General features: G+C 43.4%; 1 protein-coding gene across 2 annotated transcripts in view; it reads left to right on the top strand.

The window, feature by feature from the left end:
- LOC146856423 (glycoprotein-N-acetylgalactosamine 3-beta-galactosyltransferase 1-B-like) overlaps positions 1-26077 on the top strand; it is a 303265-nt gene that overhangs the window by 227614 nt on the left and 49574 nt on the right. For both annotated transcript variants that reach the window (XM_085654559.1, XM_085654560.1), the window contains exon 3: positions 14300-14964. In XM_085654559.1, the coding sequence (XP_085510685.1) occupies positions 14300-14964 (665 nt within the window). The remainder of the gene's footprint in view (positions 1-14299; positions 14965-26077) is intronic.

Raw genomic sequence — 26077 nt, 5'->3', positions numbered from 1 at the left:
GACCCAGGGCAACTGTAACCAGCGCGCCTGACGTTCTGGGGTTGGTCCAGTTTCAGGGTTTAGGTCCTGGGCTGGGATGCCAGGCTCAGGGGTTGCCTGACCTGGCGGGTGGGGCCTCTGTTAACCGGGTCCCCCCGAAATTGACTTCCAGGGGTACTTTTCCCGTTAGGAGGGTGCTGAAATCTGGAAGGGGGTGCAGAGGGAGGAAGGTCTCTCCTCGGGCACCGACTCAGCCTAAGGGTTTAGACCCTAGGTTGAAGGATCAGTTGAGGGGTCAAGGCCCTAGACTGAGGAGGAAGTGTTGGTCTGAGGGTGCCTCGCAGGGTAGGGTGAGGAACCCCAGAAGGAGAGTTAGGGGGAGGAGAGCCTCGCCCCTGAAGGCTGGTCAGCCTAAGGGTGTGAACCCCAGGAGGAAGGACCAGAGGCAGTTTAGGACTGCAAGGAGGAGGACCGGAGTGGTCAACGGGCACTACAGGCCTGGGGCTACTGCCCCCCACTCCGCGAGATCACCCGGGCCAGAGACATCTGGACGGCCCAGGGGCCGGTCCTGGCCACAACTAGCTAGGGAGCCCCAGTGGGGTGGTTTTGTTGGTCCAGGGAGGCTTGTTAGGGAACCATTGGGTTCCAGAGCGGAGGAGAACTTGCGGGAGCTCCTGCCGTTGCGGGCCGGCGTCCACCTTTTCTCGCCCCAAGCAGGGAAGACCATCAAGGCATTGATCGGTCTACCCTGGCTTTTGGCTGGAAGGGGGTTATGTAGGACTTGGCCCTTTTTCCCTCATTTGTTTTCGTTTTTGTAGTATTGATGCAGATTCAGGGAGCCATTTTATCTACCCCTGAAACTGCTGTCTGAGGCCCTGGAGCACAAAATGGTGGCCACCTGTGACATCACCAGCACCCTCTGGAACCTACTAGAACCTTCTGCAACATTCTGGAGCCCTGTGACAGTTGGAGGCGGTTTAGAATGTTGGGAAGCTAAGACAGAGAGTTGGCAGTTGGAGCTGGCAGTTGGCACCTGACTGGTGAAGAGAGAGCAGCAGAAACCTGAAGGAGGAAGGAGTGAGGCAGCAGGGGTGGAAACTTGTGCCTGGAGTGGGGTCCATAAACCCACCCTTGATACTAGTCCCTACTGACTGAGCCCGGCCTGGAGCCCTGTGTGGGAAGAAGCAAGAAAAACCATCTTAAGGACCTGGACAGCAGGAACAGGCCTTAGAACCCCAGAACAGCAAGATCCTGACCTGGATACTGGTTTCCCTGGAGCCGGACGTCGAGTAGCCTGGAGACCTGGAGCCTGAGGTGGAGAAGCGGCGCTGACTGGAAAAGCAGACGTCGTACCCAGAGCCGCCAGAGATCGTGAGAGGGCGCCAAAGGAGGACGTGAGGTGTACCAGAGGTCGAGGAGGAAGTCAACCAAGGTCGAGTGAGCGGTGTCGACGGGGGAGTGAAGTCTGCCCTCCGGAGTCGCCGGAGACCGAGGGGAAGTGTACCGGAGGTCGGGAGTGGAGATCGCACTCCGGAGTCGCCGGAACCTGAGAGAATCGTGCCGGAGGTCGGGAGTGGAGGTCGCACTCCGAAGTCGCCGGAAACCTGAGGAGAGGAGCACCGGAGGTCGGGAGTGAGGATCGCACTCCGGAGTCGCCGGAAGTCGACATCGAGCCAAGGCCGGCCGACGTCATCGAAGCTGAGGTCGCCATCGGACCGGAGCCGCCCGAAGTCGGCATCGAGTCAAGACTGCCCGACGCCATCGAATTGGAGGTCGAGATCGAGCCGAGGCCGCCGACATCGAACCGGAGCCGCCTACCGGCGTCGTCAGGAACTGACATTGTGCCGAGGCCGCCGACATCGAACCGGATCCGCCTCACGGCGTCGACACGACTCCAGCGGCGTCGGAACTTCAGAAAAAGGGCAGTAAGTGGAATAGAGGGCGCCAAAGGCCCTGTGGAATCCTAAGAGACTACTCTAGGGGTTAGAGAGGTGCTGGAACCAGCTGGACTGTGCCAGGGGTGAGCTGAGACTAATTTAGAGGGGTTGTGTAGAGTGAGAGAGCCAGGTCTCTGGTATTTCCCCCTTGATCTACCTCAGTTTAGGCCTCAGCCTTGTCCAAGCCAGGGAGTAGACACCCTCAAGCCTTCCACATCCCCACGAGCTGTGCCTGGGCCAAATTAGCCCATAGTAATCTCAAATGTGATCTGATTCTATGAGTGTCACTGTCAGCTTTTAATTATTTATTGGAGGCACTGTATTTATTGTATTTAACCTATTTATTGCTTCACTGTATTTATTGGTCCACAGTATTTATTGATGCACAATATTTATTGGTTTACAGTATTTATTGCCTCAGAATATTTAATTGCCTGTATGTATTGCACTTATATTTATACCTTCCTTATTTATGATCACCCCTATTTATTGAATCATTAAGCCAGTATTTATTTGACCTGCACTATTTAAAAAGCTTGTATATTGTGATTGTGTTATTATTTATCTAATCAGCAACTAAGAGAAAAAGAAGATAAAGATATTTTCATAATTTTTACGGTGTAGAGTCGTTTTTGGAACGGATGCACGCATGGTTATTGTATGGGTATGTCGTATGCTTAGCACGGTGCCTGTTTCCTGACCACTCGAGCCAAGCTACCACTGTATGTCCTGGAAGTACCCCGTTACCACCAACCCTTACCGGTGTGGGAGCGGAGTAAATTTCTAACACCAGTAATCATCCGAGAAGTCTAAAAGAGAATCTACCGTACGGACAATTTCTTAGGATCTGTCGCAATTGTTATCATAGAGATGAATATAGACTGCATGCCAACAGTCTCTTTGAAAGATTACTTGATCGAGGATACCCAACGAAATTGGTAAAATCATCCATGAAGAGAGCATGGTGGACTCCCAAGGAAACATTGTTAAGAAAAAAGAAAAATTGCCCTTACAACGACAAGTCTTTGTAACCACTTTTTGTCCGAATTCAAATCTTTTAAAGAAAACCATCAATCAGAATTGGCATCTGATTCAAAAACTTCATTCATCCTTTGCAGATGTACCATTATTTGCATTCAAAAAAGAAAAAAGTCTATCTAACTATATTGTAAGGGCAGCCCTAAAAAGACCTCCAAAACCTACAACAAGAGAACTGATGGGTCTTACACCTGTAATAGGACACCACAAGTGCGGCACGTGTGTGCTGTGACCAAACCATCGAAGGATCTCTGTTTTCCCACAATGGAATTCATTGGAAACATCACGAAATGTAAAAACATAATTTATGGCATTTTATGTCCATGCCCGATGTTGTACATAGGAAAAACCAATCAAGAGGTTCGACAACGAACCACTCAACACAAATCCCAGATTAGAAAAAATGTCGAAGCTGCCCCACTTGTGAACCATTGGCACAAAAAATCGCATTCAGAGAGAGATTTACGTTGGACGATTATCTCAAAAGTTGAAACAGACTTTAGAGGAGGTAATCTTGACTTGAAATTATCACAACGTGAAGCAATGCTCATTTTGAAATTTGATACGGCTTGTACAGGTCTGAATGAATTATCTGAAATGTTTTTCAGGAGCTTGCATTTCCTTGAAATGTGTTTCAATATATATTACGATCGTCGAGTAAGTTCTGAACTACAACTCCCAGAATTCTAAGCTGGAAACTCCCAGCAGACTCTGCGAGCAGCACGGATTCAAACTATGGCCGCCTGGTGAATTATCCTGCAGTCGGGATCTGTGGCGCGCGTTCGAGAGTATGAACGTTTGTACAAGGACACCGGAAAAGGTAGGCATCCTGCAGCGCCACCCGCAATTTTAGTGAGCCGTCTAAAGCAGCATATTTAGCAGACGTTTTCCGTTCTGTTTCAGAAATAATTCCCAAACGCTAGTCGACAACTCCTTCGATCGGACATTGTTCAATACGCGTTATTCCAAAGGTATGTTGAGTGATTTATTCTTTATCAATCAGTCACTCTGTTCTTAGCAGCGCGCATGACATCAATGGTTGAATATTTCATTTCAGAGTCGGGTCCCCACTGATATACAAGCATAAAGGATATAAGAAGCTTGACTTTGCACACCACGATATTAGAAGATCTTATCTAGTAAGTGGGATTTTAAAACGACATAACAAAATAGAAATGGACCCAAGACATTTTTATGTTGACGGATTTTTATTTCGTGTTTCTTGATTTTCTTCGTTGTAGAGTCGTCATTCAATTGAAGCTTTGAATGCTATTCAGTTGCCACGCTGTAAATAGGGAAGACCATTTCAGTGGAACCACGTAGTAGAAGCGCTTGTAAGCCATAAAGTTGAGGTCTTTCAATTAAAACATTGTCCCCTTTCTTCTTTTTTCTCTTTTTCACAGTTGTTTTGGTACTGATGAGAACCCCAGCGACATGAGGGTTCGAAACGCGTAGACCATCTGTTACTTGCCAAACAATTGTACATAGATATAGTTTTTTCAAAAAAGTTCTAGTAAAATTGTGCATTTTTTATACTCTCTATATTGATTCATTTGATTTGCTTACATGGTATGCACAACCAAGTTAGACTCTGAACTTTTTTCTTTGTTTGGTCTTTGACCCTTGTTGTATAAATTTGAAAACTATGAGAAGACTGTGGATTTTGCAAGTTGTTGGTGAATGGGGAATGTTGTATGGTAGATTAGATATGAATGTGAATGGAAGATAGGCCAAACTTTGGCAGGTCATTGTATGATTGGTGCATAATTTTTCTCTAAATTTTCTTCTATACAGTCTCTTGTGGTGTTTTGTACATAAAGTGTTGTTGTCTATAAAAAAAGATAAAAATGGACTAAAATAAGGTTCGATGAATAAACACTATTGAATAGTAACGGTGTACATTGACTTGGAGTTTTTTCGCCGGGTTTAAATCTTATAGGACTTTATCATCAGTATTGGCATCTGTCGTTGTTTTTTCTGTACTTTTGAGAGGCAGCTTCTTGTTTGACCTCTGGGCTCTCCCTGGTGCCAAATATTGGGTGCAGGGTTACGGCTTCACACATGATTGAGGGTGTGGGTGGCGTGCATGCATTAAGCGCTAGTGTTGCTGTTTTCGCTGTTGAGCTTTTCTTAAGTAGTTTCCTTAGTTTTTTCTTCACTTTTCACGGCAGAGGCTGAGTATTTTGATTTGGAAGGAGTTTTACCTCCTTGCTGCCATCCTTAACATATGGAGCGATGTTATGTGTGATGATCTCGAGGTAGGAGGACTATCCGTTTTCGAGCGATGTCTGGCTTTGTTCCCAGCATTGCTCTTGGGGGTCCCTTCCTTGCCTCCATTGGTGAGATTTCATGTTTTTCTCTCACTTTTAAGGTGACAAGATTTGCTGCTAAGTAATCGCTAATTTTAGGTGTTTCGGCTATGCTTTTGAGTATATCAACCAAATCTGATAGAGCTTCTGGAAGTGAGCTCAATTTATCAATGAATGGAGTGCACTGGCAGCGGCCTCCCTTCACCTTGCTCTGGATTTTGGCTTCAACGAAATCCAGTTTGGTGCCCAAGACGGCTAAGCAGAGGGCCAATTTTTGTAGTGAGTCAATTTGTAGCTCCATTTGAGATGACTGTTGTAGCAGTGCTCTGGCCATCGCATCTTGGGAGGCACTAATAGAGGCCATAAATGGATCAGCAGATTGAAAGGGCTTAAAATGTTCATGCTTAATCCAAGAACTCTGTGTGGCTTTGTGGTTAACTCCAACGTTTTAGCAATTTGTGATTCATTGTTATGGAGAAAGGTTGCGTAGTTCGTGATAGGGCCCGCCTTTCTGCATATGTTTCAGATTCCTAGCTCTGAATGTACAGTCGGAGAGGTAGCAAATTGATTGGTATGAATTTGGGCGATTGTTACTATGTTGCACTTGACTGTAGGTGAATATCTCGCTCTGGTTTCTATAGTACCATCATTCCTGTTGACTGCTTACTGCTTGAGCGGGTTTTTTGACCCTTCTTTGCATCCTATGCCTTCTGATTCATCGGTTCCTGCACAGAATAGTGACAAGTGCTAGTTTAAACAGTTGGTTGATGCACCTGGAAGTGTCGGGTCTCCATTTCGCCTCTGGCTGGAACGAGTCCTGAATCTCTTAGATGCATTAAGGCCCGGTGCCAGGGTGTCATTCAGACTGTTGGTAAAACTTTCAACATTTTTCTTACATGCTGTGATTGTGTCCCGAAAAGCTTTAAAATACTGGGTGATGAGTTTCGTTGAGGCTAGAGGGGCTGAGAATGACTTTGTGCAGCTCTTTGTTGATTTCAAGCACCCTTCACTGTCGAGGAGGGTGGTGGATATAACTTCCCTGCTATTAACCCCACTACTGCAGCCTTGCTGCGGCTTAGTAGCTTCCTTCTAGGTATTCAGGTTCATGCAGTAGACCAGATTTCTGTGCTGCAGCTGGCTGATGGGCAGGAGGATAAGGAGAAACACACTGTGGGCCTACTGGCTGATAAGGGACTGGTTTTTAGGGATGTCAGCAAGATATCTTACAGGCAGCCCGGGAGGGAATGGTCATGTTAGATCGTGACTGCTTCTGGTCAGATTTGGTCTGGTCCCGAAGATTGGCCTAGACACCTATTGCAGCTGGACCAGGCTCCTGATTCTCAGTCTAGGTTTTAGGTTCTGGGTCTTATTACCGTCTACCCAGCCCCCTGGGCTTTAGGTGCCTGCACTGCCCCGTCATCATGCCTGCACAGGATACTTTACTTCTCTTGCATTTCCTTGACAGTGTCTCTGGGTCATTGTTTCATCTTATAAGGTGGAATGAGTGCCGGTGGAAATTGGTGAATGCTGCTGCGATTAGGCTTTAGCTCCGGGCTCGCTCCTGCTTCAGCTTTGATGGCTGCAGAAAATTTTGCACTGAGAGGCCACTAGTGAAGGCAGAACGAAGAACCAGAAATTGCACTAACACCACAAGCCGCACCCAGACCTAGCGGGCCTGCCTCCGGTGCCGTGCTCGTTCCTGTGCTGGGCGTGTAACACCACAACTCTCTCACCGCACTGCTTCCTGTTTTGTGGTCCTTGTACCACCAAGTTACTGAGACCTTCAAAGCCGCCTAGCCCCACGAGATGAGCAGCAGCTCTACGGTGGAGATGTACAGGTGGCTTGGCTCTTTCCCAGTCCTGGAAGAGGCTTTTTTTATAACCAGACAACAGTGGACTCGCATAAAAAGGAATAGACTGCCTATTTGCTATTGCTGGCCTACAACATGACGGCAGTCTTGTGCGGGTTCTGCAGTCAGACCTAAATTCCTTTGGGCACAGCACCTGAGGGTCCCTTGTACACAGTATCACTGAAACCAAGGTATACCTGGCTGATGAGCATCACTTTTCTTATTTTACCTAAATTGAGGAAAGAAGACACTTTAAACCAGGGTTTTCCGAAGTTATTCCTGGACGGCCGGATCCATGCCAGATTTTTAAGATAACTACATTTATCTAAATGGGGATATGCTAAAAATCTGGCATGGATCCAGGCCTCCAGGGCCGACTTTAGAGAACCCTGCTTTAAACTATAGAATAAACCTTTTGGAGTCAATCCCACATTTAAATCATTTGGTGAAAGCAGTATAAATCCAGTATAACAAATTGGGTTTTGTACACTGCTCAGTTACTGATAATATTATAATGTTAAATATAATACTTCAGTAGGATGTCAAAATGAAGGGCATGGCAGTACGTGTGATGTTTTAGAACAATCGAATGAATTGGATATGGTTGATCTGCAACTCTTTGGGCTGAAATGGAATAAAAATGGGATTGCCAAAAGTCCCTTTAGAATTAGTAGCTCACTCCACTCAAATGCCTGGGTATAGTTGTTGATTGTTGGAGGACAACACTTCTTCAAGAGGGTGCAAAATGCAGCATGTATCCTGGCCCATTTCCTATTTGGGTGTATCGCCAGTTTCCTAATGTACCTCAAGGAGACTCAATCAAATAAACTATGCTTACATTGAGGACCGCATGTCCAAATGCTACAATTAGCAGTTAATAGGCTAATTATGGATCTTGTCCCGTCAGGCTGGTGACATACTCTGGGTGCTTTGATGATGTAGTTTCAATATTTTCTTTTCATAACTAGTACTCAGATTGAGGTTGTGAGCTCTAGCATGAGAAAGGCAAAGATCATTTTGAGATTAGAAACTCACTAAGTATATCTACATTTAGGGGAAGACTTTAGTCAGAAGGCTTCTTGGAAATCTCATGTGGCACTTCAGAGAGCCTGGGATTGGATAGCTGTCTAGGGAACACGGAAAAGGGATTTTCTTTCTCTTGTGGAAGTGTATAAGCTACAGGTGCCCACTGCTCATCCTTATGGATTTAAGTGTATTTCTGTCTTGCATTTATTGCATTTCTGTCTCACAATGGAACATGGATGATAATCTAGTAGTACAAATGTGGAGGAGGTGTTTTGTCTGTACTGGCCTGTTCTGAAAGAGTACATACAGCTTGATTTGGGATTAGTAGCAAATATCAGTAAGGCACTGAGTCCCTTTCTGTAAACTTTGGCTTTACTTAAAAATAAGCTGGGAGAAGACATTCACGATTTAATGGCAAAGTAAGCATTATTCTGTTCAGGCATGGGTGTTTACTTAGTAATGTAATGCTTTTTTTACTCTGAAAAAGAAGTGGGTCTTACTTTGGGCATCTTAAAGAACTGGGGTAGTGGGATACTGTAGCATGTAATATCAAAGCGTAGTGCTGGTTCAAAGGTACACTGGAACTTAGCTAATTGTAGTTTACTATGTAGGTTAAGAATATTCTCTGAGAGAGCCATGGAATTTAGTTAGGTGAGTGGATGCTAAGGTGCATTGTGTGTTTTTTAGGTCTCGACTAAGACACGCATGTTTCCTGTTGCAAGACATTTTGTTAGTTTCGAATAGGCTTGGAGCCCGTCCATTGTTTACCATTGGTTGGCAGTATTGCCAGTCCTATTTGTATGCTTATTGGATGGCTTGTGTGTACTTAGCTTCCCCATTACAAGTGTGTCCTTCTCCTGGAGCATGGACGCATTACTTTGTCTTTATACTGCTCATTTCTTTTGGTGCTACATTTATCTGTTTAGAAATGCTCTCTGAGATTGAGTGTGTTATCCAGTTTTCTCTCTTATGTACTTCCACCCCGCATCTCTGTGTTGCTCTTTCTCGCCATGTGCGTCTCTGCCCTCACTTACCCGGTCTCCGTGTTTTGTCTCACCATGTGCCTTTGTGTTCTTTTCCCCACCCTTCCCTTTCTGTGTTGTTCTGTCTCGCCATATGCTTCTCTGTCCCTCTCGTCTTGTTTCCATGTCATGTTGTTTCCGTCCCCCATGGTGCATCCCCCTGCTGCCCACGTCCCTTGTTTTGCTTCCCCACTCACATTCCCTGATTTGCTTTTGTGCTCCCTGTCTGGCACTTTTCTTCTTTTTGGTTACCATTCTAACTCAGACCAGTAACTAAAATCAGAAAAAAAGCACCCAAGTAATTTTGAATGCATGCACCTACAGAAAGAAACTGTTGTCTGTGTCAGAGGATTAAAAAAAAAAATCCTTTAGACATAGTGCACAGCATCATGGATGCTGTGCAGCATGGCTAAAACTCATTGGCAAAGCCAATAGGTCCCAAAGACGATACCTAATGGCTTAGCCAATGTTTGTTCACCAGCTTGCAAACAGGAGCCTCCCTGTTAAAATCAAATGGGGATGATGGGTTGAGATCCCCAAAGAGAAGAGTCTTTACCCTGTGCAACAGTGGAGTATATGGTAATTATTCAAGCTGTTTTTTTTGCCCCTGCTAATCTGATGTTAGGAAAAGTTATTTATTAGATTTACAGTGTGATTCGGACCTTAAGTGATGCTCTCTGTTGCAATTATGCTTTTTACACATGTTCTGCTTGTTATACAATTTTGGGTTTTAAAGTCCATATATTTATTTTCTGATGGCGAATTTATATTTATAAATTTGCAGTGTCATCAACGTTAATATTTGGAAAAAAAATGCTGATATATATTTGTTTTGCGACCATGTAATCAGTCAAAACCATCGAACCTAATAAAATTTGAACACAAGAGTGAGGTACATTCACCACAGATCCTCCAAGAGAAATCAAAAGCAACTACAAAAAGATGCTGTGATAGTGCAGATAATGTCTCACTTGCACGTCTACGTATGACCTAAAGTCTACTACAATGCTGAATATTTCGAATGAGGAAGACTAAATCCAATATGTTAAGCATTCTAGGAGACACTAGGTCCTAGGTAGACGTTCAATTGAGACATTATATGCACCATCACCACATCTTTTTGTGGTTGGTTTTGATTCCTTATTTCATTTAATAATTTGCACAAGTTAGAAGTATTCTTCCTGAACCAGATGGTATTGAACTGTGCAGAACACCAATAGTGGCATAGCAAAGTGTCCTGGGCCATGATGTAAGAGAAAAGAGCCGGCAAAGGTTAGACCCATTTGCTTTGCCAATGCTTGTTTCTTTTCAATTATTTTATTGTAGACCGACATCTATGACTGTTCAGAGTGCCTCAAACCCTTCTTCTCACATTAAGTAATTTTTTTATAGCGTACTCCATTTGTAGGAGTACGAGCTGGGAATGTCTCTTAGAACATGGGAAAGGTTGTGTCGCCTGTATCAATCATTCTCAGGAGTTATCACCTTATGTACCATGTTAGTCCTTTTTATTTTTTATTTTAAAACAGTGGCAGCTGCATGATTGGCATAATTTAGTCCAAATGTGCACGTTTACAATCTGTAGAACAAACACAAAACACCACAACCAAATACAACTCAATCCAACCCTATAGCAACACAACAAATACAGCAGCACATTAACATGATACAGCAACAAATTAACACACTATGTAATGAACCTTAATACACTAACCCAACACAGTTGTGTTGTTGTGTTCTTTTGTTGTCGTCTTATATTTTGTTGAGATGTTAGTGTTTTATGCACTGTTGTGTGTAGTGTAGGTGTGTTTTGTTTGCATAATGTGATTGTTGATACATTGTGTTTTTGTGTGTTTTGTGTTGCTCCCATGTTTAAGTGCAGTATCTGTATCCCATTGATGCGTTGCGCTGCGGTGTTCATTTGTTACGTTTGTGTGTTTTGTATTTGTTGTGTGTTTTCTTGTTGTTGTGGCCTTTCCTTGTTGATGTGTTTGTTATGTTAAGGGGTTGTTATGTTGTTGTAGTGTTTTGTGTGTTTTTGTGGAATATATTGCCTTTTATTCGTTGGCTGTTACGTTATGATTTAGGTGTGGTGTCATTTTTCTAGCCTAGTTGTACGGTATTTTAAATATGTTGGTGAGTTGTTGTTAATGCTGTTGTATTGCACTCTTGTACAACTATTGTATTATTATAGTAGTATGCTGTGTCTTTGTAATGTGGCTGTATTTTAGTGTGATTGTGTTATGTTGTTTTGTAACACATCTTTAGTCCTCCTCCTTGAACATGGATACATTCTCTTGTCTCGTAATACCACTAACCCACTTTCCTGATTAGGCGGTAAAGGGTGTTTGCACAACAGACTTGTAATAGCGCTGAGGGCAAATGTTTTTGATCCCACCCATGACTATCTAACAAACCAGCTCATCTGTCCTACAGTATTAGTCACAAACAGACCACACTGTAGGATATCGAATGAGCTGGAGACACTTCATGAAGAGATTTACAAGTATCTAGCAAGTCTCTGGGTGTATTAGGAATAAGAGAGCTCAGGGGGTTAATGCTCCTATGCAGAGCTCTGTGCACCACCAGCAGGTCATGGGTCTGCATCACTGTATAATAAGTCATAGGGTTTATGTCCTTGCTGCAAAACACTAATGTAACGTTTAGCTCACATGAACATATACTCAAAAGAGGTCTCATTGTGCCACTGATTTTATTGCAGACCTTATTTTTGCAACCTCCTGATCACAAGTTGCGATGCCTGTAAAATAGGCCAGCAGGTTATGCAGCCGATGCAAACATCACTGTGTGCCATGCAAGTGATATATCTGAATCTTTGCTGATCTTCACTTATTCTTTATCTAGTCTAGATTAAGTAATATCAGTAATCCAGTGGCAGCTGGTACAGAACAGGCGGCACGGGTGAAAAAGTGTATATATAAAACTTACCTGTGCACGGCCGCCGTGTCTCCTGGAAGCAGGCAGCACACAGGCTTCCCTAAGCCAATCACAATGCTGCTGTCAACACATCATTGTGATGGGTCTAAGCAGCCTCTTTCGACGCTCAGACAGGGAGTAGCATCTGTGCATGTTCTCCACCCAGGCTGTGCAATACAGCTGGGTGGAGAAGATACTAAGTGCGCATGACTGTTAGAGCGGCTCAAAACAGCTGGCTAAATCGTCATGCACACTCTGCTCTGACAGCCCTGCCCCGTCCCACACTGAACAGCCGCTGCTACACTTATCAAGTACCAAAACAATTCACTGTGTATAAAGCAATATGGAAATCGTAATTAAAAGAGTAATTGGAACATCAACCTACATATGTACATTACTTTACATATAGCGAGCATTCCATATACATTTTTTCCATCAGTTACCTCAAGTACAAGTCTAAAAATGTTTTGCCATCCCTCACTCTCCCATGAGCACCACCTCATTTCACCTTTGAGTGGTTAATTCGTGATAGGCTGCAGGCGAAGGTAAAATGTGGCTTTTTCCATCTGGGTTCACCAGGGCCCAAGTGATAAGAAGTTATCAGATATCCTTCCATTAAGAGCTGGGCTCCCTGGAGAAGGGCTTGGTGGTGGCTGGAGAGGACTCCATACAGTCCCACAGCCTCCCTACAGCGATCCCCTTCACACATTGATATGAGCTGCGGCGTTAGAAGCTCTGTTATATAGTACTGAAGCTCTTTCGTTCACCTAGAGCCCAGCAAGGAGGCAGAACACAGGTGGCGGCTACTGCCAGCGCTGTCTTGCAATGGCTTGATAGGCCTGAGGTTTCCAATGTCTGAATACTTTATGGCTCTCAAAATGGTGAGACCCATAACGACGAGGATACGCTACGCATGAAAGTTATTCAAACCATTCCAGATATATGTCTGAAGAAGCAGGGTTCTTCCAGCAACCTTGTGATCCGACTAGAGCTATCAATGGATACATATGTATTAATTGTTTTGCGGTGTTTCTATCCTCTTGGAGAGTCACAATCCTCTGTCTTTTGGTCACGTCTTGAAAAGTAATGAAAGGTTATATTGAACAACTTCAAAAACAACGAAAACTAAAGAAATTAAATGTGTTGGTAAGACTTTAGATGACACTTTACATAAGCCCCCTAAGGCAACATGCAGTGTACTGCATAAAACAATTTTTGCAGACCCACGCATGTCATCTTAGAGCTTACGGAAGGGGCCTTCTAATGAATAATGTCAAAACAGGTTTATGATGCATCTGAATGGAGGAGACAGATGTGGACTGGCTGTCAGTTAAAGTCTTCGAAAGGTGTTGTAAGGAACTGTGCAGTAAGTGAGGAATCGTCCAACAGGTTTGTTACTCAGAATTCCACAAGAACTTGAAGACCTGGCTCTTCCTCTAAGAAGCTAGGGTACCAAACACCTGCCCAAAATCCTGAGTACCCTCTCGGGTGATTAGAGCACTATACAAATAATCAATTTGAACATAACATAACTCGAGAAGATTCAATGCTGCAGGGGAATATGTTCTTCACCTGTAACAATGGCTTATCAGCTTTATTACCAGCTTGTTGTTCCTCGTGTGAATGACATGCTCCGCCCTGTTGAAAAGTTTCCAAAAAAGAAAACTACAGCTGCATGCAGTAGGCATTTTGAGTCTGTCAGTGTCGTTGAACTTACTACAGAATGGAGGAAAGTAAAATGACGAGCATGGGCCCCAGAATAGTATATTAAGAGTTGCAGCGATGCTTAGGATCATAGAGGACCCTTATAATAAGCTGGTAACTCCATAGGAGATACCCACACGTGAGTATTGCTATTGTTACAGGTTAGTAATGTCATTATGATAGAAAATTCGTTCAGACCAGTGCTCTTCTGTGTACTCTAAATCCTTACCCAGGCTTGATACCATTGAGTATCTTTTCAGCACAGATTCTTTGCTCATAAATAGTTTTTTCTGACTCCTAGATCAGGCCTCTATACCTCATAGCACGTTTTTGTTAACCACAATGAATTGTTATCGATCCTTTTCTTCCTTGCATGTCCAATGATTTTCAGTCTGTTTATTACAGAAAAGTACAAGTGATAAAGGTGGGGGTGGGGGGGGGGGGGTGCATCAATCATAATTTATGCTGCATAATCAATCTGTGTTAACATTTTTCAGGAGAAGACAGCCAAATTAGTGATGAACTCTACAGTAAGGTGCGGATCCTCTGTTGGATCATGACGGGCCCAAATAACCTGGAAACGAAAGCCAAACACCTGAAGGCCACATGGACGCGGCACTGTAATATTGTGCTCTTCATGAGCTCAGTGACAGATGACAAGTTTCCCACCATAGGCCTGGACACTAAGGAAGGCCGGGACCAGCTCTACTGGAAAACCATCAAGGCTTTCCAGTATGCACATGACAACCACCTCGATGAGGCAGACTGGTTTCTAAAGGCCGATGATGACACCTATGTGATTGTTGATAACTTGCGCTTTCTACTTGCCAACTACACCCCCGATCAGCCCATATACTTTGGCAAACACTTCAAGCCCTACGTTAAACAAGGCTACATGAGTGGTGGTGCTGGCTATGTTCTTAGTAAAGAGGCCCTCAAGCGTTTTGTGAATGGTTTTAGCACAAAGGTTTGCAGCCACACCACATCCGTGGAAGATTTGGCACTGGGACAGTGCATGGAGAAGATGGGCGTGCTAGCAGGGGACTCCAGGGACACTGAGGGGAGAGAAACATTTCACCCATTTGTACCCGAGTCCCACCTTATCGGCCATTTTTCCAAAGACTTCTGGTACTGGAAGTACTGCTACTATCCAATTGTGGAGGTAGGTGCAGAAGTGTCTTTGAGTCTGTTCTATAGCCGAAGAATGTGTGTTGTACCTGAATATTCTTTTTAGATCATTGTTTACTTAATGTGGGTCTTTCAGCGCTTAATGTACCTGATGTGCTTGCGACCATCACATGAAGCAGGTCCTTTTTCATTAAAAGGGAGGCTAATTATCATCAAAATATGTGGATGATAATTTTTTATGTAGAGCATACATTTCTTTGCCTATACTTTGCTTCTTTTCGTCTCATGGTGAGAATCTGTGCTGTAGAAAGACATCCAAAGAGTCTTAAACTTCAGTAGTCTCCAAGAGAGCTATCTTGCCAAGGATGACTGTTCTGCAACAAAATGTAACATAATACTCAGCTGACAGATCCATTTCCAACTGTCCAACTTTCACACATACAGCCTGACTCAAGGTCAAAGAGTGCCTTAAAAATCCCCACTCATCCCCAAGACACTACAAGTTCACTCTACTTTGTACGTGGATTTAGGAAAGCTGCCATTTCTGCAAGGTCAACCTAGACTTTTTACCTTTTTGCTGGACCCTAGATTTCTGCTGGATTTAGAAGTCTGTGCACTTTACCCCTGCTAACCAGGAGTAGGGCGCTTGTGCTCCCACTTTAAATGGTTGAATAGCTTTAGTCTTAATTTGTATATTTATCTTGCTTGTAAGTACTTGACATATTCTGTACAAAGTGTACCCAGGGTCTGGAAGTTAAGTGCTACCCGTGGATGCCACAGTACAGTGGCAAAACAAACATGACTTCACGCCTACCATCTGTAGCCTTACTGCTGAATTGTGTTCTGTTAAAATTCCCCTTTGTGACAGGTAAAACCTCCCTTGTAAATATTAGTGTCTCACCTCCTTTTAAGTCTTGTAGCCCACACTGTAGGATGTATGGTATTTAAAAGTGGGACATGTTGAAAGTTAACATTACCATCTCCCTACAATGACATGGCCCAAAAAGTGATTTTCTTGGTGGCAGACCTAGATGTCTCATTTAGAAAGCAGTAGTACAGATTACAATACTAATACTGTATCTCAGTGATGGTATCAGCTAGAAAAATAATTTAAAATTTAAACCACTATTTTTTATATTTATTAAAAGCCCAATTCAATTGTAAAGTTGGATTTTTAATAAATATTAAGGAAAGGCAACTTAGAAAGTTACCCCTTGCCTGAACTGTTAGATGGCTAATGAGCATATGCCTCTGCCAACTCCCAGCCTGTGCTCAGCCTTGAACAGTGAACATGTGAAAAAGGTTTAAATGGCTCCTAGTGGCAAACAGTTGGTAACATGAATAAGCAGAGATGACTCCTCTGAACCCCACAGATTATGTGGTGTGGTGGCTGTAGACACACTTTTGACCCTATATTGTCAAATCATGCCTGGCAGGTCTGTTAAATCACACGCAACACTTGGGGAAAACTTGATTGCGAGCGAACGGGGATGCCAACACCTTTCTTATGTTTCCACTTGCTGAAGGACCCTGGTTTTATCCTACCAGGCATCTGTCTGGGTTTTTTGTGGGTACAGTGCCTGCCTCAGACTGGATTTTAGTGTTAGATATGGGAGGACACTAGACTTACCACAGTACACTGCCCACACACACACACACACACACACATACCCAGCCCTCAGAGCCCAAGTTTAGTGTAGCTTAAGCTAAAATGTTTTAACACATAGCATTTTGGGCAAGTTTGTAGTTAGGCAAAAACTCCTGTAAAAGTGGGTAGGGTAACTACTGGGAATTTTTACCTTGTTTAGTTAGTGCACCCAGGAGTCATTCAGCCACACTAGCTTGTGCCAGGAATACATGTGGCACTTCTGGACCTGCAGAAGATCAAAAGAGGAATAGGCCTGCTTTCTGTAACCTGAGAGGAGACCAGAAGGACTGGATCTGCTCCCTCTTGGACCATGGACAAAGAACTGTAATCCAAGGGTCAGTTAAGTGACCTATGTGGCTACGGGCGACAGTAATCTGGAAGAGGCCTTTTCTTGGAAGTAGCCAGCTCACCGGTGGCAACTGGACCCTGCTGTTGGACTTTGCCTCACACCCCAACCGCCTCTCCAGAAGTCCTGGGGGCCATATGAGTATACTCCTGTGGTAAGTTAGGACATAAAAGATTAAGTCAAAAGCTAACATCTTTAACTGGACGAATCTGGTTGGTGAATCTGACATACGCTCCATCACAGCAGCCTAAAATTGCTCCTATGACCTGGTGTACCGTGACCATAGACTTTCATTGCCATTTTATGCTTTTTGCCTCTTTTTTCCCTTAAATCTTTAAAAGCTCATATGACCATTCCCTTATTGGATTCTTGTCATTTTGATATCATTTTATCAGTTTATTCAATTGTTCTTTATTTTTCTAATTTGGTTTGTGGATTCTTATTGTTTTTATTGGTTGTCATTTTTACTGTATTACTGTTTTGCCATTGCATAAATCCTTTACACATTCCCCTAAGTTAAGCCTCTCTGCTCTGAGCCATAATGCCCAAGGGGTTTAGCTCAGTTTAATTTAGTGACTTGCAGGGTTCACCTGAAAAGGTTCATGAATATTCCTTAAATTGGGTAATCACCCACCCCAACTAATAATTCAATTTCTTACAGTGGAAAACAGGATCAACTTTCTCAGGATAAAGTCACAAAGAGCCCTACACCAAATAAAACAAAAATATTTACCTTAAGCTATGCAACCAGGAAGAGGATTTCTAACCCTTGCTTCCCCACTGAACCACATTGCTCGATCAGAGGTAAATCCCTTGAACATCCTGTGCCTCTGACCCTTTAACTTCTGAAAGGGGGAGTACTTTGAAATAGCCCTGGTTTGGTACTAAGTGCTGTAGTAAAAAAGCAAAACAAATGCAATATATGGTTGTTTTTTTATTGAGTTGTGTACGTGTATTTGACCTGAAAGCATCTCTGGATACCTGGAGTTCAGTGTGGCATATTTTTCTAGATATTGTAATTTCAGTGCTGTAATTGCATTGTTATATTGTAGTTGTCGTTTGGTAATTATTGTTTTGTATGTAGGTAGTGGTGTGATTTGGAAATGTAGTTGTATGTGTTGCATTGTAGTAACAATGTTGTAATATTTTTGTGGTTGTAGAGTTGTTATACCTAGCGAGCTGTGTACATTTTAAAGAATTTTTCAGCAGCTATAGAGCTGTGGATTTGTTGTAGATGTGTTTCTGTAAAGTATTTCTGTTTTTCAGCTCAGGTGTGCTGTTTTGGGGAATTAGCAGTATTGTTGTACCATATGTTGATCTGTGGCGTGCTGTACATCTGCGCCTTGAAGTGTTTGTGAAATGGCCAAATTAAATAATGAAAATACAGTTGTTATGTTGATGTAGGTGTTTGTTTGCAAAGTTGTTGCATTGTAAAAGCACATTCGTGGGGGAGCTGTGCAGCTGTTGTCTTTCTGCAGATGTGCAGTGGTAGTGTAGCTGTGCAATTCAAATTTGTGCAGTTCTACTGTTGTTATTCCTAGTCGGTGTTGTAGTTTCCATGAATTTGTAGGAGTGCCATATTGCATGTGTTGAATTGTACAAGTTCAGTTTTTCGTATTTATTGTTGTATATGTGTGGTTGTGCTTGTTACAGACAAAGTAGAAAGTAGGTGCCCCGGGGCCTAGAATCCTGCTAGTGTAACTAATCACTCTGCACTTTTAATGGATGCCACTGTGCCACATATTTGCTGAGGCATACACAACGTTTACAGTTCAAGGAAGGCACCCTTTAAACTTGCAGGGGGTAGACTTCTGCATGTAACATAACACAAGTTATCCCTACGAGGATCACAACTCGTACAATATTTATGCACCAGCTTCAGGAGATCAGTATTGTATCTTGACATTCAGGTGGAAGTACAGCTATCAACTCATTCCACAAATGTAGTCATAATAAATATCCGGTTAATAGAATGTGATAACACAAGTGTATTCATTCAAAGTTCTTTGTGAAGTGACTTCATAACGAGAAATGGTTCTGTTTATTATCTTTTGATGAATAGTACATGTACATTTCATAGCACGTCCTGAAGTACCCAACAGTATATAATCTTACTGTCTAAAAGCTTTTCAAACCCAACCTATGTCTCGGGGACTTCTTCAGGACAATTTAAAGATGGCCACCTCTGCCAACCGCCATGTAACAATCCTTAAAGTAAAGCAGAATTAAAAACATTGTCTGTGCTACACAGTATGGAATGTATATGAATCACATCTTGGGGAAATACAGAGGTGAAAATTCCTACCACAAAACTCCAAGTCAGCATCGTATATACATATGGGCTGTAGAAATACCAGTCATTGAGCTAATGACTTGGAGCCCTATGTTTATGTGAAATCTTACTGGTGTCGCTAATAAAAATCCTTATGTATATATCTTTGTGTGCAAAGACCTTACTCCATGTAACAGAAGAACAAAACTGTTGTGATGCTGCAAAGATGATACATTGATGATTACAAATTGCTGTTAAAGATTCCCAGTCTTAATGCTACAGAGTGTTCGTGAGCACATACCTCGTGAGATGTGGTATTCGGTTCCGCAGTCCTTATGGAGTGCGCCAATCCACATTGACGACTTTGCCTTTCATTCTTCACAAGACCCAGTGAGCACGGTACCCATGTATTAGATGACAGTGGAGCTGTCATTCGTTTTACGTCACAGGAAAAAAAGACTGCAACTTGTTTGTTTCTTACCTAAAGAAATTATTGCCGTTAGGAAGCACCACTGCTGAGCTAATAATGATCTTTGCTTGCTAAAAGAATTTCATAAAGCTTTTGAGGTCATTGCTCAATGTATTCAATGTTGTTTTCTCTTAAAGTTAAGTTTTTATCACTTAATGTTCCCGCCCTTGCTGCGTCGGGACATCTTTCAATTCAGGGAATTTTGTGTATCTCTTTGAGAGGAGTCTTTCTTTGTCGGTGCTTCTGTTCTATATCTATCCTGTTTGTTTAATAGATTTTTTAACTTCTTGTCTTCCACAATACGTTTTTTTCATTTAGTTGTACATCCAAATTATGTGTCTATTTTTTAGGTTTTAGTTTTTTTTTTTTTTTTTTTTTTTTCTACTGTGCCACACTATGTGAATATTTTGATAAACCAACTTTGGCTGTGCTGGTTTATTCTACATACGTGATAAGTGTCGCTACTGTCAAATATTACTACAGCCACTAAAATTATTTGTTCTAAAAAATATGTCCTTGGTGAACCCTGTGTTTTGTATCATAGTTTCCCTACAGGGCAGAAGTAGTCACATATTACAGTTGTTGTACAGGGTTTGATTGAAATACTGTGATGTGATTGAAATTTGGCTAATATGGAATCCTTGTTCCCAACTGGGGACAAACACAAGGGAGTTGAGAAGGGAAAAATGGAACAGTATTGGGAGGTAAGTGAAAGTGGAAATGAGACAAGAGGCAGAGAAAGCAGTCCTGAGTAGACTGAGCAGGACTAGAGCGGTGTAGCTAGGGTCAGCCGCAAAGTGAATGGAAGCAGCTCATTGAGATGGTAGAGGTGGAAATCTGAAGGACAGCAGAGCTCAGTTCAGCCTTTACAAGGCCAAACCGTGCATAGTGGATCGGAGTAATTGAATGGATTTATTACATTCCTTCTCAAGAGTATTAGTAGAGGGATTACAGCAGATTTAAACCCCTTGCAGCCTGCTTTCCTCATACAATATAGATTAGATACTTTTATGGTAACTTTTTTTCAGTCAATAAGGCTTTCAAACAAACCACCGACCACCTAGTCTTGGGCTCTTACTCTGATAACCTATTTACTTATTTGTATGTTTCTATGCATGGTTTTGCTGTGATATTCTCAGATTAATAGAGAGGTCTGCTGAACATCAGTTGTATTTGAGGATGAAGGTTTGCATAGGCTGAAGGAACAACCTCTGGAGGTGGTGTGTTTGTGCTGGAGGTTCTCGAACAACATTGAGGTGGTAGTCCTGGATGGCGATGGCTGTGTGGGTGAAGGCGTATGTTAAATTGGCAACCAGTGGTGGCTATGTCGTAAGAGGTGAGATGTGGTTCCAATATTGTAGGAAGCCTTATAGTCGTCCAGCTACATTATGGACATTCGGGTTGTGTGCCTGGAATCTCGTAGGTGTGAGGACCAACATGTCTCAATGTTTAAGTCTGGAGTTAATGAAGTCCTCAGAACCATTTTTAAAGTAGTTTGATGGTAGGCAGCGGCTTTAGCATGTGCAATAATTACAGAATGATAGTAATTATATTAATGTTGGAAGAGGAGAGTTGGTAATTTAAGTGATCGCCCCTTCCCATGACTAATGGGATGGTTTCCTTGAGCTTGGAGGATTGTGGGCATTTGGTGAAGAGAGGTATAACCATCTGGACTAGCATCAAGAGTTGGATAAATGATGATCATTTTTATCACATCCACTACTGCATGACGTTTAAGCTAGTACCCCATCCTTATCCCCTCCTTGACCTCAAAACAGAGGTGGTGTTTCTTAACTGAACGACCAGTTGCCTGAGCGCTGGGAACACTTGTATGTTGAAGAGATATTTTGAGGGGAAAGATACTGACCAACCTCAAGATTGTGGAGACCTCTTCTTAACTGTGAGGTGCTATAAATGCTCTCTGGGAAAAGGAAAGAAATTGTTGGAACTAATTGAGCTCTCTTACATCCAGGCAAACCCTTACCTGTACATGCCGCTTTGGATAGAGTTGTTGATTATGTCAAACACTACTTGAGCCCCAGGTGTTTGGTTATGTTGCCTGTGTAGGAACCTAGCTTTTTATGTAGTGGACCAAAATGCAGCACACTATGTAAAAAGATCAGACAACCCTTATTGGCTTACAGGGCTTAAATTAATAATCCCAAATGCTCTCTTTTGTGGTAGTGTGGGCGAGTCAATAAATGAGACACACACTCAAGAAGAAACTCGAGACCAATTTTGAAAAATAGCATATACTTTTATATAATTTTAGACACAAAGATCTTCGGGATCAGGTGAGTACTTTTTGTGTTAGCGATTTAAAAAAAAAAAACAGAGAAAATACAGCTGTCCTGTTTGAGGCATGATCCTCTAATGCGATAACGTTATCCTATGGGAGACACATACACTGCATATGGTCACTTGTAAACGACTTACAGGACTGTCCTTCTGGATTTAAGGTGTCCAAGGAAGCACCAACAGTTCAAGTGTACCTGCCTTGGGGTGTCCGTGTGCAGAGGTGTTTTTCGCCATGGTAACCTCAAATGATACACATTGAAGTCCATGGGGAAAAGTACCTGCAAAGAATGGCTACAGGTGCAGACTGGGGGACCAGTCCAGAAGTACCAAAAGGGAGGCTCAGCTCTTGAGAGTCTCTAGAGCAAGGGTGCACTGTTGGTAGGTCCGAGTGCAGAGATGTGTTGTCTGATGGGCCGATTCCATTGGAGGCTCTCCCATTTTTTGTTGACCTGGAGATGGGGACAAAACAGGACAACAGGGCTACTGTTGATGATGGCCTCTCTGATGCAGAAGTCCCACTTCTGTAGGTCTGTGTTGGTGTCTGGGCTGGACTAGGAACAAGCCATGGCTCCTGGGGATCCTGGCCTTTCCAAACTTGACAAGGAGATTGTTCTAACCTATTGGAGTATGCTGACTACTTCCTGGGCTGCTGCTGTGTTAGTTGACCCGGTGGTCAGCAGATCGGTGGACCAGATTTTGCGGTCGGTGGCTGCAGGGAAGTGGCCCCTCCACTTTAAGGGAGATGCTGGCTGGTTGGTGAAGTGCTGGCAGCCCTTTAAGGCTCTGGCAGTATGCACAGCTGCAAGTCGGGTCTTAGCAATTATAAAGACAGGAGCAGGCAGGCAGGGTTCGCAGCTAGTCCACAGGTCTCGCGTTCTTTGGCTCTTCTTTGTTCTCCTTCTTTTTAACCAGTCGAATCTGAGTTCCTGGTGCCAGGGGGCTCCTCAAAACTAAATCTAACGACAGAAGTGTAGTACCAAAAGGGCTACTTACCCTGGGGTCATTACACCCCTCATGTGACCACTTCCTGTTGGGAGTGGACATACCCCTGACCCAGAGTTCCTAATTCCACCAAAAACAAGATGGTGGAACCCTTCTTTCATAGAGCACATCAGGCAGCCCACCTTAGGGGTGTGACTAGCCTGGTGGTGCAACACGTTTACTTGCACAGCTAATTTTCCGCCTGTCCTGGTGCCAAATGGACCTCCGGGCAGGGGATGGCATCTCTCAGGTCTGGGGGAAGCTGGGGTCGCATCTCAAATATGAAAATGGCTTTCAAGCCCCTGGCCTTGATATGCTAAGTCACTAGCAATCCTCCTGGAGGAGGTGTGAACATCTTCCACCAGAGCAGGCATTGTTTCTGGTCTCATGCAGCATGGGCTCTCACTTGCAGGGGTGAGAAATGTGTTTGTAGTGCAGGCAGGACGTTACCAGTGAGCCAGCAGACTAGATAGTGATAGGTCTTTCAGGAGGTACCTCTAAGGTGCCCTCTGAGTGCATGTCATAATACATCTTGTACTGGCAACAGTAAAGATTTATTAAGACAAGATGTTTGATGCCAACACTATAGGTTTCAGTAAAGCCATCATATAGCTGGGGAACTCGTAAAGACCAGTGCCCAGTACATGCAATTAAGATGGCTTCCCTGTTCACATCTAGCAATTGAACAAGACAGCACGGGGGCATAGCTACTCATGCAGATATGCCCTCACATGTAACATAATGCACCCTGCCTTAGGGCTACAAGGCCTGATGTACAGGTGACTTACATATATGACATGCAGTGACTTTGGCATGGCACAGTGTGTGTCATGTTGTGTTTTCAAATATGGTTTACGCCATGTCATGCAGCCTTCAGTGGCAGCCTGTATGCGAGTCCCCTAGGGTGGCATAATACTTTCTACAGCCCTTAGGGACCCTCTTTAGTACCCATGCCCTAGGTACCAGGGGTGCGTAAGTGTGTGCCAATTGTGTTACAATTAGAACATTTTACCTTGTTTTAGGGAAAGAGCACTGGCGCCTGGGTAGCAGAGAGCCAGTGCAAATCAGTCGAAAAACATCAGTACCAGTGGCAAAAAATTAGGGATGACAAAAAGGGGGACTTTAATACAGCCTGCATTACCCATCGTCCATCGTTTTTCAAGTAGATGCATGTTCGATGCTCTGGCATTGAAAGAAAGCGTGATATCTGCCTTGATGACCAATGGGTAACTTCTCGTGTTACTCTCATTTGACTATGCTCTCACTGCTGGAGCAGACACAGTTCCTGCTCCAGCAGAGAGAACATAGTCAAATGTGGGCGCATCCTCATACCATCAAAGGATGCCTACGGACAAAGAAGCCTTGCAGGGATCTGTCACCTGTATGTTTTCTATGATCCTCTCCTCCCCTTTCAGTTCCGTCATGACACAATTTAATAGGGTTTATAGGATTCCAGGGCTTCTACCCCTCCTGTCTACATGACCATTTCCCTTCTTCACGGTTGTCGACATAGGGAGAATTCACCCATGGGGTGCTCTGTGGCACCCTTCAAAATGCTGAATGGGGTTGCCCCAGCACCTAATATGACACTGGAGGGTAGTAGTACCATGTCCACATCTACATAGGTTCACCCGCTGTTCTGTTGAGTGTGCCCTGAGGGTCCGCCCTGGGATGGGTGCCATCTGGATCTAAGCAGGCACGATTTCAGGAAGGGTGGCGGAATGATTGAGTTACTCAGTGTATCAGCAGGTAGGTCAGTAGTGTAGCTTTAGTCATTTCGATGTTGGATCAAGGGCACAATCAAGGGATTTCAAGATGAGGGGTGGTTTGAGTGGACTGGCTGAGAGACTGTGTGCGCATATGTGGTGTTTGTGTGCTGTTTGTTGATCTCCCATTTCTGTTACTGCTCATTTTGAATGGATTTAGTTTCTAGCACACACTGCAAACAAAATAGCATCTAAGCGCTTCCAATATTCGCACATAACAGAACTGAGACGGGGAATAAAGTGACTCCCAAGAATCACACAAATTTATCACGTGAAGAAGGTGAGATTAGTCCGGAGGTCTGTAGGTTTAGATGTTCTGTCATGTAATCTCATTCTGCTTTGGTCCAAGACTGGAAGCGGTCACTCATTTCATCTGTGAAAAGAGACGTGGATCTGACAGTTTGTGGAATGGGGATTTTGTTAAAATGTTGAATCGGTCGTATAGTGATTGTTGGGAGGCAGTCTGTCAAAATCTTTTGGCCATCATTTAATCATATACCGTTTGTGTATAGTGTAGAGAGTGTCCTTGTCGATAAGTGTGACCCAGCCGGCTCAGATTCTTTCTTCTTGATCAACAGACTCTTCAAGGGCTTCATCCTTTTGGTGTGCTGTGAGAACCAATTTCCTTGTGTTCACTGTTCGGGAGCGGTTTGGCCGTGAAACTCGAATTGATTCTCTGAAGGATTCAGATGCCTATACGTTTTGCTGCCTGCTCTATGGGTTCCTGTTGTTAGTGTTGAGATAGGAGTCTCCTAGTACAACATGCATTTAATTTTTTTAACCTTGCTCCTAGTTCATAGATGCCTTTGGACATACATGTACCCTCAGTCACTCGTTTGAGGTGGAAACGGGATACTGACCTGCTACGGTGGTACTGGGCACAAAAAAGTCCTGCTGAAATTCTGTTTAATTACTCAGTTGGGTTGTTATCTTGCGCCTGATTAAAAGATTTATTTTGAATGGGATCTAATCTGTGAAAACAATCTTTGCAACTGTGTTTGCACACTTTATTATCCTACAGCACAGTTTTCCTGGCACAAATCCCTCTAGGTATGATATAGTGATTATTTCCCAAACAGAAATCGTGAGTGAGCAATATTTGTGGATGCAAGTTTAAAAATGGGCACAAAAACGAGTTGTTCCAATTTCCTACCTTGGGCATCAGTTAGTGTTGATTTTGGCAGATTGGAGTAGGATGGATTTGGACTTAGTTGTTTTGATGATGTAAGCCAGCCTGGTATGTTGGACTTTTGTGTAATGGGGGATACCTCCAGTTTGAAGTGGACCGAAACAGGGACAAGAAGTGAACATTCCAGTTGTGAATTTGGAGATTTAAGATTGAGTATGATGTTGTCGGGAAAAATGGG

Source organism: Triturus cristatus, chromosome 4_1, assembly GCF_964204655.1.
Source record: "Triturus cristatus chromosome 4_1, aTriCri1.1, whole genome shotgun sequence".
Taxonomy (NCBI): Eukaryota; Metazoa; Chordata; class Amphibia; order Caudata; family Salamandridae; genus Triturus; species Triturus cristatus.
Note: the sequence above shows the minus strand (reverse complement) of the source record. Positions and strands in the feature narration are given on the sequence as shown.